The sequence below is a fragment of the Notamacropus eugenii genome, chromosome 3, assembly GCF_028372415.1.
Source record: "Notamacropus eugenii isolate mMacEug1 chromosome 3, mMacEug1.pri_v2, whole genome shotgun sequence".
Taxonomy (NCBI): Eukaryota; Metazoa; Chordata; class Mammalia; order Diprotodontia; family Macropodidae; genus Notamacropus; species Notamacropus eugenii.
Genome location: NC_092874.1, coordinates 472,649,975 through 472,669,289, shown reverse-complemented (window position 1 = coordinate 472,669,289; position 19,315 = coordinate 472,649,975). Strand labels below are relative to the sequence as shown.

At 41.0% G+C, this 19,315-nt stretch overlaps 1 protein-coding gene and 1 pseudogene across 7 annotated transcripts in view; one reads left to right on the top strand and one right to left on the bottom strand.

The window, feature by feature from the left end:
* Positions 1–19,315, top strand: part of GOLGA4 (golgin A4) — a 102,336-nt gene that overhangs the window by 29,471 nt on the left and 53,550 nt on the right. For all 7 annotated transcript variants that reach the window (XR_011964818.1, XR_011964819.1, XM_072598899.1 and 4 more), the window contains 5 exons: positions 3,081–3,128; positions 5,188–5,244; positions 11,250–11,348; positions 11,604–11,721; positions 12,524–12,711. Coding sequence is in view for 5 of the 7 variants with exons in the window: in XM_072598899.1 (XP_072455000.1) it covers positions 3,081–3,128; positions 5,188–5,244; positions 11,250–11,348; positions 11,604–11,721; positions 12,524–12,711 (510 nt within the window). In the remaining 2 variants the exon portion in view is untranslated. The remainder of the gene's footprint in view (positions 1–3,080; positions 3,129–5,187; positions 5,245–11,249; positions 11,349–11,603; positions 11,722–12,523; positions 12,712–19,315) is intronic.
* Positions 8,430–9,880, bottom strand: LOC140531176 (nucleophosmin pseudogene; annotated as a pseudogene).

The following is a 19,315-nucleotide window of genomic DNA, read 5'->3' as shown; positions in this document are numbered from 1 at the left end:
AGTATTCAGTGGAACATAAACCAACTGACCAGGGCCCTAGGTAAACTTGGAAAGTTGGTCAAGTTTCTTTTCATCCTCCCCTCCCTACCCCACTTTCTGTACCACACATCCCTGCTCCCCAGAAACTCTGCTTGTATTTTGCTTCCCATTGTAGCATCCCACCCATAATTACTCCCCATTAGGTACCTCGTACTCCAAAATGACATCTTTTTTCTCCATCTTCCCTTGGCCCAAGCAAAACTCCAGTTTTTATAGCTCTCAATTAAGGTGGTGTTTTAAAAAAAACTGTTGAAACAAATACTGGTAGTTAAACATAGTGGACATGTCCTTTCTGGTGTGTAAGATGACTGAGCCTCTCACCTTCTTCATTGATCACCTTACCATAATCTCTCCTCTCCTCCATCTTCAGTGTGTCAGCCTCCCCATTTCTGGGGACCTTCCATGTGGAAGCTTTTCAGGTACATCAGGCAGCTTGAAGGGTCAGAGGAGACTCTTCGTCCTCCTTAGATGAGAGCTCACCCAAACCCCCTCTCCTCTTTTACTTCTTGTTACTCCAGACTCTCAGGAGCAGAATAGTGAGAGCATGGGCGGGGGAGGGGGGTTGTCATCTTCCTCATGGCTGCCATCTTTGTTTCCAAAGAAAGAGTTGCTCTCCTGTCTCTTGGGGGCAGAGAAGGGATGGTATTGGCTTTGGGCACATTTACAAGGTCCCTGGAAAGTCATCTGTATTTACTCCTACATCCCTTTGTCCCTTCCTCCCTCTTGGTGTGTTTCTTTGAGTCTTCTGCCATCTAGTGGAGATTGTTTAAAGCAGAGATTGGAAGTTTTCTTACTTGGTGTGTTTCTTTGAGTCTTCTGCCATCTAGTGGAGATTGTTTAAAGCAGAGATTGGAAGTTTTTCTAAAACCCTGTCAAGAGACATTGGAATCAACTTCTTCAAGCCGCAGTTTGCCTCTTTGGAGACTTCTCATACTCCTGGATGGAACACACATGATCATCTGATAAAGCTTTGCCTTCTCTATCATTTATTTTCAGTCTTTCCTTGTCTGCTGGCTTATTTCTTACTGCCTATATGCCCATGATGAAAAAAACAACTTCCACTTAATCCTTCCATTTCCACTGCTCTCTTAGGATCTCTTCTTCTGCTCATTGTGACTAAAATCCTAGAAAAAGCCTTCTATACCAGGTGCCTCCACTTGATCTCCTCTCATTCTGTTTTTAACCACCCTGTTACAGTTGGGCTTCTAACCTTTGCATTCCACTGAAGCTTCTCTCCTCAAAGTAACTAATGATTTCTTAGTTTCCAGATTCAGTGACCTCTTTTCAGTCTTCATGGTACTTGACTCTCTCTTCTCTGGGTTTTCTTGTCACCTGTCTCTCTGTCTTCTACTGCTTTGTCTCCTTTGCCAGATCATCCAGATCATACTCTCACACATTTGGAGTCTCTCAGGGTTCTGTCCTGGGCCCTATTCTCTTCTCCCTCTAGACTCTTTGACTTGGTGAGCTCATCAGCTCCCTTGATTCTCAAATCTGCCTTTTCTGCCTCAACTTCTCTACTGACCTCTAATCTCACATCTCCAGCTTGCTTTTCAGAAGTCTTGACCTGGGTGTCCAGTAGACATCTTCAACTCAGTATGCCTAAAAGGGAACACAGACACACAGAGGCGCACAGACACACACAGACACACACACAGACACACACACACACAGACACACACACACACACAGACACACACACACACACAGACACACACACACACACACACACACACACACACACACACACACCCCTACCCTTCAACTCAGTATGCCTAAAAGGGAACACAGACACACACAGACACATACACGCATACACATGCACGCCTCTTCCCTATTACTGTACAGTGCATCACCATTCTCTCAGGCCCTCAGGCTTACAATCTCAGAGTCATCCTGGATGCCTTCCCCTCTCTCTCCTTGGATCCAATCTGTGGCCAAGGCCCCTTCATTTCACCTTGGCAGCATCTCCCGAATACACCACCTTCTCTCTGACACTGCCCTGTCAGCGTCCTGGTCCAGGCCCTCATTGTCTCATATTTGGATGATTGCAGTTATTGCTGCTTGACCTGCCTTCCTTGAATCTCTCCGCAGTCCAGCCTGATCACATCATAGCTCCCAAAGGTCCCCCTACTGACTCCCTGTTGCTTCCAGGATCAAATATAAAATCCTTTGTTTAACTTGAAGAACCCTCTGTGACCTAGGCACTCTTCTTCTTACACCTTTCTTCTGGCCAGTGATACTGACCTCCTGGCAGTTGCATGACCCCAGGCTCTGGGCGTTTTCTCTGCTCTCCCTCCTCCTTTCTGCCTCCAGGCTTCCCTGAAGTCCCAGTAAACACTTAATAAAGGAAGCCTTCCTCAGATCCTCTGAATTCGATTGCCTTCCCTCCATTAATGATTTCTCCTTTATCTTATGTTAGCTTGTGGTTGTGTGTATTCGTTTGCTGTCCATGGAGTGCTCTTTGAAGTCTGGGACTTTTGACTTTTTTTTCCTGTTTGTTGCTTAGCACAGTGCCTGGTATGTAGCACAACACTCCCTTACTCAAAATACACGTGCAAGTCATGTCATCATTTGTCTGATGTCAGGGTCTTCTTCAAAAATGAAGGACAGACACAGGCAGGGTATATAGTAAGTGCTTAATACATGTTTAATGTTTGATTGATTGAAATAAAGTATGGTTCTCAAATCTTATTTGAAACTCCTAATATCTAAATTTTTTGTAGCATTTTGGTCATAGATCATAGAACTGAAAAGGACCTCTTGGTATAGCCCCATTCTGCAGACAGATCAGGTCTTAACCACACTTGGTAAGTGAGGCTTTTAGAGATGAAAGAACTTGCCCTCTCAGGGGTCTCCATTGTTAAGCTTAGTTAGGGTTTTGCAACATATACTTTGGTCTATTAAAAACAAGCTTTCTTTAATGTGCAGACCACGTCTGATCAACCTAGAACTTTAAAAAATGTTTTAGACTACCTCGAATTCTTTATTTTAGAAAAGTTCATTTGTTGCCAGGTAGATGATTGTTTCTTTGCATTTTTCAGCTTGTTAGTGCCTATCAGACTGTCCAGAGAGAGAAGAAGAAGCTACAGGTAAGTTATTTCTTAGCTCTTAGAGTAATAGAATTGTATAGTGCCCAGTGATAATCTGTGGAAACTCCCAACAAAGCTGATATTTCCTTTACTTTTCTTTTCTTTCCTTTTCTCTTTAATTAATTATTTACTTGTTTGTCTGTCAGTGTTCCACAATCACTACCATTCCACCTAGGTTCAAACCACAGTTCAAACACCTAAATTGAAGAGATGAGAGGGTGGGTTTGGGCTTCACCTCCAAGGGGGTTTGTAATTCACTGACCTGAATGGGATTTCAGGTCTGGGGGAATGTAGCTCTGGAGATAGCATTATATATGTCAGGAAAGGGAGGAAAAGCATCATCACCCATTGCTTATGTTTTCTACCTCACAACAGCCCTAAGGGAGCATTTAGTCTCACAGAGATTTGCCTTTGATATTTTAAACCACCTCGGATACACATCATCCTTGTGGAATGGAGCGGACACTCGTCCTAGGCACGATTATGATGCTCTCTGTTTATATTATCTCTGCATGGAGGTTTCTGCTTGTGTGTTTGGAGAAAAGCCCTCAGACCTCTCTGTGCAGCAGTGCTTCTGGTAGCTGTGATAGGGTTGGGGGACAGGGACATGGCAGACCTACAGCAGGGTCTGGTGGGGTTTCATATGCATTCCAGTTTTCCTGCCAGACCTGGGGGAAAACAGTCAGTGTACCATAATCCTAGGGACCTAGTCTATGAATAATAAAGGTGAACAAGCTGCTAATTTTTGGTGCTGTTAGGATGTTATGGATTTGTCCTGTAAAGTAAAAGAAGTTTAACTTTAGCTGCATTTTTTTTTTTTAAGCTAAAAGAGATTTATTTGAACTGGTTATAGATCTTTGGTAGGGATGGCCAATAGAGCCTATGGGCTGCATTGATATCCATGTTATTTCAGGAAGTACAAGAGTATTGGGGGACCACCTCCCCTAGGGGCAGGGAGGAGAATTGATAGGAGGACACAGAATGGGAAGAAACCTCAGGGGCCATCTAGTCCAGTTTCTTCATTGTATAGCTTTGGAAAGAGGCTTATGTGATTACATACTTTATCCAAGGTCACAAGTATAGTCATTATGGGTGGCAGGATTTCTAATTTCTCTGACTCCAGCTCCAGGGCTCTTTCTCCTGTGCTACGTTCTAGTCCACAAGGGAGGCAAAAGATGGGTTACAGTTTGTACTGTTAGAGAGAATATCTACATTTAGAGATCACAGATCCATAGAATGTGCACTATTTAAATAGATATTTTCCTGAAAAAGTTGTTTGTTAAATACATTTTGGAAAAATAAATCCTTTTCTCATTTATGTCAGTTGCTATTTTATATCTACATCTAAGGCTCACTTCAGCAGACTGAGGCATCTCTTTTTCCTGCAGCCAGAACTCGTGGCTGTTTTCCTGATGTCATCTGTTCCCAAAGGTTTAAACAACCAAGAATACATTTTTGACAGGAAACAAAATTGGTTGTGTTTGCAGTGTTTTCCCTAAAAATGTATCTTAAATTGTTTTGAAGATTAGTGGGAAAATAAGATTCAGTTTTATAAAAAAATTATAACTACATCAGAAATGCAGTGATTTCATTAATTGTGAGAAAATTAAAGTCTTTTTTTTCAAAAAAATTCTTGTGAGTAATAATCTGTTTTTCTAACATTGCTTCCTGTTTGCAGCATACTCATTTTTGTTTCACTTACAGTCTTTGACTTTTTTATTTGAATAAAAATGTAGAATCAAAAATTTTGTGTGTTTATAAATTATACATTTATAAATTCACTTCAGTGTATTTAATTGATAAAATAAATCACGAGGCATCAGAGGTGGGTCATATTGTGTCATAGTGGAAGAAGAGACTTAATTTAGAATTTGGCTTAGTATGAAATTGATATTCAGAATGATCACATCTTGACCATCTTTTGTTCTGTCTCTACACCTGTTTAGGGAGTAGTTAAAAATACCTGGTATGTTGTGAATAATGCTTTTGGGTTGAGTTGTTTTACATTGACATATTATGCCAGTTTTTGAACCATCTTTTTTTTTTTTTTTTTTGAAAGGGTCTTTTGAGCCAGAGTCAAGATAAAGCCCTCAGGAGAATTGGAGAATTACGAGAGGTGAGTTTAGTAACTTTAGGATTTTGAAAAGAATAACGAAAATACCCATAACATCAGCTCAGAATGAACAAGTGCTGAGCGTATGCATAGTCCTTAAGTCTCCTGAAAAATAACTACCTAAGGCCAGGGCTTCTTAAACTTTCTTCCCTTCTGCACTTCTTAAATGGTGAATTGCCACCATCACAACCCACAGGTTAAGAAGCACTGCTGACCTAGGCTATAGAACGTTTATTGGGACCCATTTTTTTCTCTCAAAAAAACCAGCCCAGATTCTCCAGGTAAATTCAGTTTAAAAATGAATAGATAATAGTAATACATCATTCTGGTATAGTTCTTTGTGTTCATAACGTGCCTGGATTCATAATAACTCTGAAGATAGGTAGTACAAGCATTACCCATTTATAAGTGAGAAATGGAGTGTCAGAGAGATTAGGTGATTTATTTGGGGTTACTCAGCTAAGTAAGTATTATTAATTTGTTTTAAAATATATATTTTTAAATTTACTTCATTAAGTGTTTCCTAATTACGTATAAAAAAATTGTGTCCTAGAATCATTTTTTTAAAAAAATTCAGAGCTCCAAGTTCTCTCCCTCCTTCTTGCCCCTCCCTCTCCTTGAGAAGACAAGTAATTTGGTGCTGATTATGCATGTAAAGTCACGGAAAACATTTCCATATTAGCCATATTTCAAAAACACAAAAAATCAGACCAGAAAGATAAAAACAAGTCTGCTTTGATCTGCATTCAGAGTCCATCAGTTTTTCTGGAGGTGAGCAGCATTTCTCATCGTGAGTCCTTTGGAGTTGTCTTGATCATTGTCGTGATCCGAGTGGCCCAGTCTTTCACAGTTGATTGTCTTGACAGCATTGCCGTCACTGTGTGCAGCCTTCTCTTGTTTCTGTTCGCTTCAAGTCATATACGTCTTTGCAAGTTTCTCTGAAACCATCCTGCTTGTCATTTCTGCTAGCGCAGTAGGGTTTCTTCTCAGTGATGTACCACAGCTTGTTCAGCTACTCTTAAACTGATGAGCATCCCCTCACTTTCCAACCTTTGCCATCTCAAACAGGGCTGCTATAAATATTTTTATACAAAAAAAGAAACCTTTTTCCTTTTTCTTTTCTTTATAAAAGAAACCTTTTTCCTTTTCTTTGATATTTTTGAGATACAGATTTCGTATTAATTTGAGAAAGGTTTCTCATCTGTTTTGTACTTGAGTGCTAGGAACTGGGGAAGGTATGACATGAAATGTAACACTATGGTAAGTGTTGGAGCAGTGACTCAGACCTAGTCTTCTTGCTCCAAGTCCAATGCCTTTTCCAAAATAAACATTGTTTTTCTACCTAGATTTAAATAATTATTCAGTAGAACACCTCCTCATTCGTTCTGTCCTTGGGTCTCTGCAGATCCTGGCTTCTCTCCTCTTTTTTGTGAATGACCCTTGGAAAACTGAACTGTGTCTGTGATTGACAGACTAGTTTAGATTTGCTTCAGAATGAGCCTATGCTGAACTGTTAGAAAATAGCCCATTTCTTTTCCCTAGATGAGATCAGAGGTCTTTTGAATTGTCTTCTTCTCTAAAGGCTCTTTCAGATTAGTGATGGCCCAGAACTGGTTTGTATCTTCCTTGTGTCTCTGTAGTAGATCTTTTAGATCTATTCTGGTCTAATCTTGCAAACTCCAAGACTAGGCATACACTAGATTAGCCTTCGAGCCGAAGGGAGAGAGATCCATTCTTGTTTGGCTGGTTTTATATTAGGTGCCATAACAACAATGTGCTGACCTTTGTAAGGAGGGCCCCAGCAGATCCTTTGGCAGTTTGAGAGGGGCTTTCTTTGGAGAGGAGAGGATTTTAAGTGAACTGTTCACAGGCCTTGCCTAGCGTTCTTTTTGAAAAAGACATGAACCTAACCTGCTGGCTGGGGTTAAGAGTATAATTTGTGTCCATGTTACAGTGTAAAACTAATTGACTCTCCTAGAGATTGAAGGTCATCAGTATCACACTTTGTAACACATAGCAGTCATTTATATATTCTGACAGCATCTTTACAGTTGAAGTGTGTTTCTTTTTTTTTTCATTTTGGTATCATGTGCTCTATTCTAGTACATTCAGAAATTCAGGATTTGTTTTATTTTGGAGTAAATACATTTCTGGAAGGTAGAAACAATCAGAGGTTTTAGTAATGTAGATCATTAAAAGAATTACTAATATCTTTATACTAAAATAGCTTTTAAGAAATAATAGGAATATACATAATTATGCATGTTTTTAAAGAAGATTTCAATGATAGGATCATAGACCTGTAATTCTGCAGATAACTTTAGAAATTGTCAGTTACTTCCCAACTGAATAAACTTCTGACTTGTAGTTTTGCTTACAAGGAAAATGTTTCCATTATTTTGAGTTGAGTTTATAAGTGATCCCACCATTGAGCAGGTTTGCTTATTCTACACGAATTAAAGAAACATGTACTCCATAGAATCATGGCAGTAGTGTCACTTTCTACTCTCAGAACTTCCCTTTCCCAAGGAACCCAAATTCTGTTGAAACTGATACAAAAGTGACACATGCTAGTCTCCCCAAGAAGATTGTGCTAGCCCTGAAATAGAACTAAGAGAGCCAGACCTGGTGCTACTGGTGTACTTAAAAAGGCCGCCCAATAACTGCTCACAGATTTCTTTTTCTTTTTAACTTCGTTCAGGTATTGAATTTATTTCTTGCTTGTGCCTTCTCTCTCCACCATTTCCATTTGTCTGAGCCCCACTTCTTCTCTGTTCTCTTGTACCATTCCACACATATTTAAAGGAAGTGAAGGATGGAGTTAGACTTGTGAAAACTGTTTGGACAACACATTCTTGGTATGAATGACATTTATGGGACGTGGTAGGGAAAGTTCTCAGTATAAAGGACAGCCACATAGCAACTGTTATAGGAATAAAAACTGAACAAAGATATTCAAGATATTTCTTCCATAGGCAGAGAGTTTCACTAGCCTCCTGATCAGACATCCAGAAACAATTCTCTATGAAGTTGATGACCACTCTTTCTGTTTCAAAAAATGTATACCTACATTTTTACTTAATATTTTCTATAGAACTGTGTTCTTTGGGAGTCTGGTTCTATGTTTTGCTTTTTGAAAGACTCTTGACCATTTGTATGGTTTTGAATCTTTCATTCTGGTTTTTTATTCATTTTTTCCCCCCTTTTTTGCTGTAGTTATCCCCTTTTTCTTCATTTTTCTCATCTTCAGAGTTATCATTATCATCATCATCATCTTAATTCTTGTCCTCAGTTTTACCTTTTTTTCTGCAGAACCTTCCTATAAATAAACTCTAGGAACAGATCATTTGCCAGACATTTCTTCATCATCTGATTCTTCCCTTTCCTCTAGTGCTACTAGGTGCTGACCACTAACACGTGCAGGCCCTGCATCAGACTTTTCAACCACCAATTACTGGTGTTATAAAAGCCACCTAGAGAAGCTTTAAGGCTGCTCAGACATTTTCAGAGTTGCCCCTGAGACTATAATTGGTTTTTCCTCATAGTTAATTGCTTCTACTTCAACAATTTGCAATTTATCTTTTGTACCAGATGCTAAACTCACAGTTCTCAATGATATCTGGTGATTATTATCTGCCTTTTATTCACATTTGAAGAGGAAGTTCTGACGACAGAGGGGGCTCATGTCCATTTCCATTAAGACTTCCATTTGGGCAGTGATATTGAGGAGAGCAGAGCAGAGAGGAATGTGATGAGGTCAGTGGTGGCTAGGCTCTGGCCTCTGTGGGAAGCTCTATTTAGGACAGGAACCACTGGAATTTATGGAGTATGGGGGTAATATAGTCTAGCCTATGCTTTAGGAATATCACTTTGGTAGCTGAATGGAGAATGGATTGGAGTGGGGAGAGACTTGAGACAGGTAGATCAACCAACAGGCAGCTGTAGTTGTCTAGTGGTAAGGTGATAAGGGTCTGCAGAGGGTGGTAGCGTTATCAGAGTAGAGAAAGGGGCATATTGGAGATGTTGTAGAGTGGAAATCTATAGGACTTGGCATCATTTTAGAGGTGAGGGGTGAGAGATAGTGAAGAATTAAGGGCAATGCTGAGTTTGTGAACCTGGGAGACTGGGAGGATGGTATTGCCCTCTATAGTAATAGGCAGCTTAGCAGTGGGGCAGAGTTTATGGGAAAAGCTAATAAGTTTTGTTATTGATACATTGAGTTTAAGATGTCTGTTGGACATCTAGTTCAATGTGTCTAGCAGGCAGTTAAATATAAAAGACTGGAGATCAACAGAGAAATTAGAGATGCATAAAAAGATTTGAAAACTCAGCTTAGAAATGATAATTGAATCCATGGGCGCTGTTGAGATCACCAAGTAAAGCAGTGTAGAAGGAGAAGAGAAGAGGGCCCAAGACAGAGTCCCATTGGACAGCCATATTTAGTGAATGTGACCTAGAGGATAATCCATCCATTAGAAGAGACAGAGAAGGAGCAGTCAGAGAGGTGGGGGAGTGGGGAACCAAGTGAAAATAGTGGCCTGAAAAGCTAAAGAGAGGAGAGTGTCAAGGAGAGAGCGATTGGCAGCGTCTGCGGCTTTAGAGAGATCAAGGAGCACGAAGATTGTGGAAAGGTCGTGGGCTGGACGATAAGAATATCATTACTTGTTTTGGGGAAAGGTATTTTGGAGGAATTGGAGGTTGGAAGCTGGGTTAGGGAAGGTAAGGAGAGAGTTAGAGGAAGGAAGTCACGACACCCGTCATAGTTAGGAATGGAAGATGGCAGACATGAGTGTGTTTTCAGGCAGCAGGAAAGAGTCAGTGTACAGAGAGAGACTGAAGATAGATGATCCAATGGGGGTGGCAATAGGGGTGATGTATTGGAGGGGGTGGGATGGAATAGGATCACCTGAATAGATAGAGGAGTTGGCCTTGGTAAGGAGTGAGACTTGTGGAAGGAGGAGGTAGTGGTGGAAGGGATCAGAGTGATATCAGATGAGGAAGAGGGGAGGAGAGGGAGAGCTCAGGTTCTCAGTTGAGAGGGTGGGAGGGTTTGGGGAGATACAGAGGTTTGGGAAAAGCCACAATGGAGATGGGGATAATGATTTGATAAAGGAAGAATAGAAGGATTGCCCTGCAGTAGTGAAGGCCCAGTGGAGGTTGTTTAACGTAAATTTGTGGTGGACCCATTCAGAACAGTTGCATGATTTTTTTCCACTTTTGTTGAGCAGCACTTGTGTAGGAATGAAGACATTGATTGGATGGTGGGAATAATCCAAAGCTCCAACTTGGCAGTTGCAGTTGGTGAGATGTTAAGGGAGCTGGGGACTCAAGAGAACAGTTTAGAGTTGAACTGGTTCACCAAAGGGTCAAGATGGAGAAAAATTGGAGACAGTGGCTAATGCAGGAGTGAAGGCCTAGGAAATCGTGGGGATTGGGGGTTTGGAAATCATGATGTGGACAAAGAGTAAAATTTGTTAAAGGAGTGCACAGGGAGAATTGGAAAGCTAGTAGATTGTGGTCAGATACGGAAATGTCTGAGTTCTACCTATTATTCTCAATTTCAAATATGCCTTCTTCAAAACTTATTTCAAGATATCTTTGATTTCATCCACATGGCTACTCCCTTGCCTGCTGCAGATCACAGTTTCTTGGCACCTTAGTAAACAATCTCCATGTCTTGCCATACAACAAAAATTCATTGTGTGGCATTTTGTTTTGTGACCATGAGCTTTGCTGCTCCTTTGGTGACAGACTGTTTAAGAAGATGGTCACTGGGTCCCACTTTTGAAGGCTTCTGCAGCTTGTTGGTGGCCTGCCAAAGATTGCTTTCTGTGGTTGTAGCCTTCCAGAACCCAAAGTTTCTTTTTAAACAGAAAATTCATTCAGAAGTTGAGTTGCAGAAAAATGCTTATCTTGTATGTCTCATGATTTGTGAAAATCTTTAGGCTTCTGTTTGGAACTGTTTTTCTTTTATCCGGAACACATCTGTAAAGGCTTCTCTTCTTTAGGAGCTTCAGATGGACCAGCAGGCTAAGAAACATCTCCAGGAAGAGTTTGATGCATCCCTAGAGGAAAAGGACCAGTACATCAGTGTTCTGCAGACTCAGGTCAGCACTTCACCATTTGTGAGTGAAGGATAAAAGAAGAGATGTAGTCTTGAATAGTTTTCCAATTATCCAATCCTTCGTTGTCCTCTCACATGTTGAACGCTGTTTGACTCATTGTCTATGGATAAGAAAAGTTGTTCTGGAAGTTTGCTTGTTGATAGAATTTTTTTCTCCCTTAAAAAGGCGGTGTTCATTTTATTCAGACCCTCTGAATAAGCCCTTACTTGGTTTTTCTCATGAGAACATTTTATTTAGGTTTCATTACTGAAGCATCGCTTGCAGAGCGGTCAGATGACTGTGGAGTTACCTAAACCTGACAGCCTTCCCAAAGAAACTAATGAAGAGAATGCCCAGAATGATCTGGACCATGGAGGTCAGTTATCTCTTGCCAGGTCTTTTTTTAATTCAGTTATTCCAGTTAGCTAGTAGAAGAAAGATAGATTAAGAAGAGAATGGGTGTTAGTGGGCCCAGCTGAAGCATTCGATACGGTGACCGTATCGACTTGAAGTCTTGAAGTCTTCTGACCATCCTACTTAGACCTTTTTTAGAGGTGTTAGAAATGACTTTTCTGGGAGATGACTTTACTGATGTGGGGTAGTCTATTAATGTCATATATCTTTGCGTAAACACAATTTCAATGCATTTTTCCTACTTAGGCTTTTATATTTCTTGCTTAAAAAGTGTATTTGCTTTGGGAGACTAGCTTCCAAGACTTGTATCTTGTCTTTATCAGTAGCAGCATTTTTTATTGCACCCTTGAAATTGTTATTACTTTTATACTGTGAGTATTGTAAATACCTAAATTTAATATCAAAAGGGAAATTCTATTCAGGATTATTAAATATACTGTTTTCAGGTTTCCTAAATTTCATGTGTGTTTGGTAGTTTACAACTTAAATATTTTCATAATGCCCTGACCTGTTCACAAAGTAGCAGAATTTGGTATGTATTTTCTTTTCATTGTGTTTTGTGTGTGTGTATGTTTGGGATACATAGTGCTCATTCATTTTCGCACTTACCATTTCCTCTTATTTGTAATGAAGAGACCTTGAGACACTTAAAGTACAAAATGTTCATGCATCCCATTTTACTCCCTTGTAATGAGTGCTCTTTGAGCTCTGAGAGTTCCTACCTGCCCAACTCCTCTGTGATTATTGCATTTCAATGTCAACAGAGGGAGATGGAGATGCTGCCAAAACTTTAGAAACTCTTCAGCAGAGAGTTAAAAGACAGGAGAATCTCCTTCAGCGCTGTAAAGAAATAATTAAGTCACACAAGGAACGAGCTACCCTTCTGACCAATGAGAAGGAGGCCCTTCAGGAGCAGCTTGACGAGAGGCTTCAGGAGCTGGAGAAGATGAAGGTAACAGTCGGTGCAGGCTCCATTCGGATCGTCGGCAGCTCAGGTCTGAGAGCTCCCTGGGAAGAGACAGCTGGAGCCCTCTGGACACGAGACCTCAGGGTGCTCTCCTGGCTTTAGGGTTCAGCTGTCATGTCCCTAGGTGTCATAGAGTGGAATCTTAGATCATTCACAGATAAGGAAACTGGACAGAGGTGGGAAAGTGCTTGGTCTAAGGTCTCCTAAGACTTAAATGAGTACACAAAAAGAGGCTTACTTTTTTTTTAAAAAAAGTTTTTTTAAATTATTTCTGAAACATAAATGAGGAAGGTGTTAAAATTGAGTATATACAATTGCTCCATAAAAATAAGTATTCCAGATTTTAGGAGAGGTGAAGAGGGGAGATATTCAGGTATTCAGTGAAAGTTTTTTATTTTAAAAATTTTTCTTTTCAGTACCAAATTCTCCTATCCCTCCTCAATCCATTGAGAAGGCAAGAAAAATCATACCCATAATACATAAGAAGTGATGCAAAACATTTCCACATTAGCTGTGTTGTGAGAAAAAGGAAGCATGCAAAATAAAGAGAAAACTAGTCTGTTTCCATGTGTACTCAGAGATGTTCCTCGGTTCTGTCTCTGGAGGGGGCCAGCTTATTTCATCATGAGGCCTTTGGGTTGTCCTGGATTGTTGCATTGATCCAGAGGCTCTAGGTCTTTCGTAGTTGAGTGTCCTTACAATAGGACTGTTACTGTGAGTACTATTTCTGTATAGAGTGCCGACATCAGTAACTAGGTTTTCTTCCTCGTAGCCCAGGACCCTTAATTTTTTCGTAAACTAAACTGAAGAGAAACATGACGACTCAGGTACCCAAGAAAGCAGTAGGATCATAGGTACAGAGCTAGAAGGGGCCTTGGAGGCCATCTGGTTCAGATCCTCATAGTATAGAGGAGAAAATTCAGAACCAGAAGGGAAATGAGCAGCCATAAAAACTTGAATTTGAACTCAGATCCCCAGACTCCAAATATCCCCTTTTCCTTTTGCACCATACTTCTTGCACAGCTTCAACTTTGTATACTTTATTTTTAACATCCTCTTAATTGAAGTTTTATGTAGAATTAGTTCCATTTTGTTCATGTTAAATTTTTGTCCCTTGAGATTATGTAATTTGACAAGCTCCACTACGCCACACTTAAGTATGGCAGCCTTATCCATTTGGTTATAAAGTGAGAAACAAACCAAAAAATAATGTAGGAAGAAGACTAGGTCTCACAAATCCCTTTACTTGAGTCTTTAGGAGAATCCTGGAGCCGGCAGTAGGCCTTCCTCTACACAAGGAGGAAAAGAGGGCGGCAGACAAACATCTGCACTCAGCAGCAGAGGCCCAGTGGCGGCAGCCAGCGGGCAGAACAGTGACAGGAGACCGATATTGAAAGAGCCCAGCTCTCTGGTGCCACTGATGATAGAAACAGGCAGCACACCCAGTGGTCAGCAGTGCAGAGCAGACGTTTGTCTTGTCCCAGAGTCATCAAGGAAAGGGTCAGTATAGAGATGTGGTAGTAAAGTACATTTTAGAAAGATTCCCCTAACTGTGGTTAAAATAGAAGCTTTTGTGTTAAAAGAAAAATTTATTTTCCAGGAAATTAATTTTTGTGAATTGTGATATTTACAGAATTTCATAGTTTGAAAGATCTATTGGTGGCCATCTTGTCCTTAGCTGAAAGGAATCCCCACTCCAGGATCCCAGACCACTGGTCATTGAACTTCTATCTGACCTCCCTGGGGAGGGTCTGCCCCTTCCGCTTTTGGAGAGCTCTCCTTTTCAGAGAGTTCTTGACATCGTGCTGAATTTGCAGCTTCCTGTCATTGCTCCTGATTCTGCCTCTGGGACCAAACAGAAGGACAAGTGTAATCTCTCTTGTGCTTGATTTCGCAGAAGATACTGTGCAGATGTGACTTTTTCAGAGAGGATTTAGCTCACCTTTATGTAACACTTGAGGTTTCCTTGTTCTGCATGCACCCTAGTCCTCATGGTGACCCCTTAACAAAGGCCTCCTTTACAGGTGAAGAAGCTAATGCTTAGACAGGAGAACCATCTTTCCCAGCGTGTGTCTGGGTAGGCTTTGGATCCAGACCTTCCTGATGCTGAGTGCAGCCCACCCTTCCTCCCTATTACTCTGCCTCTTGGTAGTGGTCTTCACTGGTTGTTTTAAATTGCATGGTGCTGAATGAACACCATGGTAGAATGCTTGAGAATGTTAGAAGAGCCAGGGAGGTAATCTGGTTCAGTGCCTCCAGTGTTCATGTGTTGCTTCTTGTTCATTATTATAAAGGGGACCACGGTCCCCCTTCTCTAACTCTATCCTCACCCCAAAGGTAGAAATTCCATTAGATTCAATTTAGCAACTGGGATTAATGAAATCCTCTGTTTGGCTTTTAAAGCTCAGTGTGCCTTAGCCCCTCCCTCCTTTGCTAGTCTTCCTCTTTTCCTTTGGAAAGGTAAGAATCAAGAACAATATATAGCCCCTCCAGCTCTTTAGAGGAGTCCCTGTACTTGGATGTTTAGGACAGGCTGTCCTGTGTCTCAGCAGCCATCTCTTATTTGTACTGATAATCTCTCCAGACTTAAATAAACCTTTACCTTACCCTCCTGACCCCTCCAGTCACCTTCTGAATCATCATCTGATCCCTCTCCTTTCTTAAATAGATTCTTAGAACTGTACGTTAATTGTACTCATTAATTCCCACTTGTCAACCACGTGCATTGTGGTAACCCACAGCTTGACTGTGTTTGTTGTCTCCACTGTTAGCAATACAGATCATTGCATTGTCCAGTGGCCTTTCTGAGTCCTCATCCTCTTTCTCTTCTTTGTGGCTTTAGACACTGCCCTCTACCCTTAGAAGTTCATCCCCTCTAAGACACAGATCTCCTCTGGTTCCCTCCTGGTCTGACTGATCTTTAGTCTCCTTATCCGTCTCCTATACCCTAACTCTGACTGTCCTTGTGGCGCCTTTTCTCTCTACATCCTTACTCTTGGTTATCTCATAATTCAGTTAGCATCTCCCAATTTTGTACAACCCCCTTAAACTCTCCCTGATTTTCCAGTGCCTTTTCTCTGTTGATTATCTCCAATTTATCCTAGATGTAACTTGTCTCTACATAGTTGTTTGCCTGTCCTTTCCCCCAGTGAATTGTGAGCTCTCACTAGACCCTTGAGCCTGGAGTCAGGAAGACCTGAGTTCACATCAGACCTCACACCTCTGTGTAAGTAACTGTGTCAGTAATATTCATGTGACCCTGGGCAAGTCACTTGACCCTGTTTGCCTCAGAGTCCTCATCTGTAAAGTGAAGGAAGTGGCAATCCACTCTAGCACCTGCCAAGAAAACCCCAAATGGGATCATGAAGAGTCAGAAACGACTGAAAGAGCTGAATAATGACAAACAAAATTCTGTCCCTTGAACTCTAGTTCCAGATTACCAACTGCTTGCCAGAAATCTCCACTTGGATGTCTCAAAGTAATCTCCAACTCATTGTATCTAAAATAGAACAACTCATTATTTCCCCCCTAAACCTTTCCTTTTTCTGAATTCCTGCGTTCTGTGCGGGGGCCACTGTTTTTTAAACCAGTGAGGTTTATGCCCTCAGAACTATATACCACCACCTATTCCTGCCTGTTTCCAGTTGTCATTGTCAGTTTGACCTCTTGCCTCTGTCCTTTTTCTCCACTCACACAGCTATCACCTCTAATCACTACTCATCTGCACTGTTGTTAATAGTCTCTTTTTAAATGTTAAATATTTTTCTTTATCTGCAAAAACATCTTCTCTCATCTCTTTCAGCCACTTCCTCACTCCATGGAGAAAGTGAAAAACAAAATTCCTCTTACAAACATATATAGTCAAGCAGAACAAATTTCTGCATTAGCCATGTTAAAACCAAAAATCTTATTTTGTTAATCTCAGCCAAGAAATATGTATAAAGCACTAGACTGTGGACAAAAATATAACAAAGGATTCAGAGAAAGTTCAGTTAGGATCCTAAGACCCAAAATTGCAGGTAGGTAAAGTCAGCTTAGCACAGATGAGGAACTCTTAAATGAAATTCTCACAATATGCCGAGAAACTTTTCCAGCATGAAAGAGGAAGAAAAAGGAGCCGTCTGAACAGACTAGCGCAGGTGCACAAAGAACTCACCAATACCTGCAGTCAGCACAGCTCTCATTTCCCAGCTGTGGACATTTTTACCAGCCTTGCTCCATTCCTGGATCTCCCCCCCCCCCCCCCCCCCGCAGCCTGGCTTCCTTCAAGTTGCAGCTAAAATACCACCTTCTACAGGAAGCTTTTCCCCATCTCCCTGATTCTAGTGCCTTCTCTCTGTTGATTACATCCAATTTATCCTATGTGGAACTTTTGTGTACATAATTATTTGCCTGTCCTTTCCGCCAGTGCATTGTGAGCTCCTTGAGAGTAGGGGCCTGTGTTTTGGCTTTCTTTGTATCTGGCACATAGTAAGTATTTAGTAAATGTTTATTGACTGATGGTAACCTTTGGATGAGCATGGTGAGGAAAAGAAGTGCCTTGGACTGGCAAAGGGTAAATTTCTTGATTTTCAAAGAAGAGAAGAAGATGGAGTCTTCAAACTCTAGGCCCTTGAGTTTGACTTAAGTTCTTGCAAAATTCAGAATACGTCATTGTAAGAGACGGTAGCAAGCCTCTGGGGCAGCTGGGTGGTGCAGTGACTAGAGCACTGAGCTTGGAGTCAGCCATCTTCCTGAGTTCACATCTGCCCTCAGACACTTACCCTAGGCAAGTTATTTAACACCCTGTTTGCCTCAGTTTCCTCATCTGTAAAAATGAGCTAGAAAAGGAAATGGTAGGCCCCTCCTGTATGTTCTTGACCCAGATTGGGTCATGAAGAATCAGACAGGACTGAAACAACTGAACAGCAACGAAACACATATCTGTAAAAGGAAGTGTGTGGATTAGAAAGAAATAGTGTGACATCATCAGGAACAAGTCATGTTGGATTGATTTCCTCTTTTGACAGGGCAATTAAATTGACATATGGGGAGATCTATCATAGGGATTACCAAAGTTTTAATGAAGTAGTTGATAAAGTCTTTTGTACTGATATTTTAGAAATACAGGCTAGAAAACATTGCAACTAGTTGAACTCAGAACTATTTGAAGTTCAATAACAACTTGGAAGGAGGTCTCTAGCCCTACCCTAGTTTCTAGTTGTATCAGTGACTGCGATAAAGGCCTGCCTTTAGAGTTTTACTGACTTACAGTGTCATCTGATTTTTAGATGGCACGTAGTCTAGTATGACCAGTTCACTGGATGAGAGTAAGGATCCCAAAAGATCTAAACAGAATTGGATCTTGGGCTTAAAAAGATTAGTTTCCGAAGTGTGAGAAACGTGAAGTATAATTAGTTGGCATTTTGCTGGAAGCTGTGAATGTTGTGAAACCTTTTGCAGACATCTGATTGAGAGACGATGAAGGCCTGGAATCATGTAGCTCTTGTTTGAGCATCAAGACTGAAACTGTGACTCAGGTGAGGGATGTTGTGCAGGTAGGAAAGACAAGGCTTTACCTTTGAGGCATGGAGGATAGGGAACAGAGTGACTAGAAGAGGAACTGTTGCCAGAAGAAATAGAGGAGAATGAATGAGTTTTTGAGGGAAAATAGTTTTGTTTTCGGTGTGCTGAATTTGAAATACAGGGAAATCCCTGTATATATTTCCAGTAGGAATAGCAGTTCATGAGAGGGGTTAAGTCAGGGAGAATGAGGTCTGAGAAAGGACCATTCACTGGTGACTTGGTTACTAATGACCTTTGAGCAAACACTTGGATAGGTCATTTTGGGACAGTAGAGGGATAGTGAGGTTTTGGGGCAAGTAGTTGGTGGGGATGATATGGTGGCATTGGGGTTTTAATACTGTAATGATGGGCCTAGAACTGAAGGGAGTGGGAGGGTAGAGGAAAGGCTTTTTTCGGGTTGGAGAGACTTGGACATTTCTTAGATGAAATGAAGCCACGTGACAAGAGAGAAATTAAAGGTATCTGAAAGAGAAGAGATGAATGATAAAACAGTATTTTAGATGGGAGACAAAATAGCTCGGAGAAAGTGATTAGTTTTGGTGACTGACCAGAGAAAAGGAGAAAGATTATTTAACTTCCTTAAGTGCAGCAACTATTTTGTTTTCATTTTGAAAATGTTGTATGTATGTTGAACTTTTAATAAATACTTGTTGGATTTTAACTTTTAAGGAGGAGGAATCTTGTGGGAGGTCATGGGAAGGGATAACTGGGGACTTGGGGACATGAAAGTATTTAGACAAGCAGCGTTTCTGGAGTAGCCTAGAAGCAGAATAATCAAGCTACAAGAACAGTCTAGCAGAACTTGTGATAAATGGCAAACTGCCTGTTGCTGCACCTTTCAGTTTGTGAAGCAGATTCCTCACACTGGGCTTGTGCTCTCTCATGAGGCCCAACGGATCTATTTTATGGATGTGGAAACTGAGGCATGGAGAGGTTAACTTCAGGTGTTCCTGACTTCAAGTCTTGTGCCTTATTTGCTGCACCACCACTTTGCTGCCTGGAACCATTGGGTGAAAGTTACAGG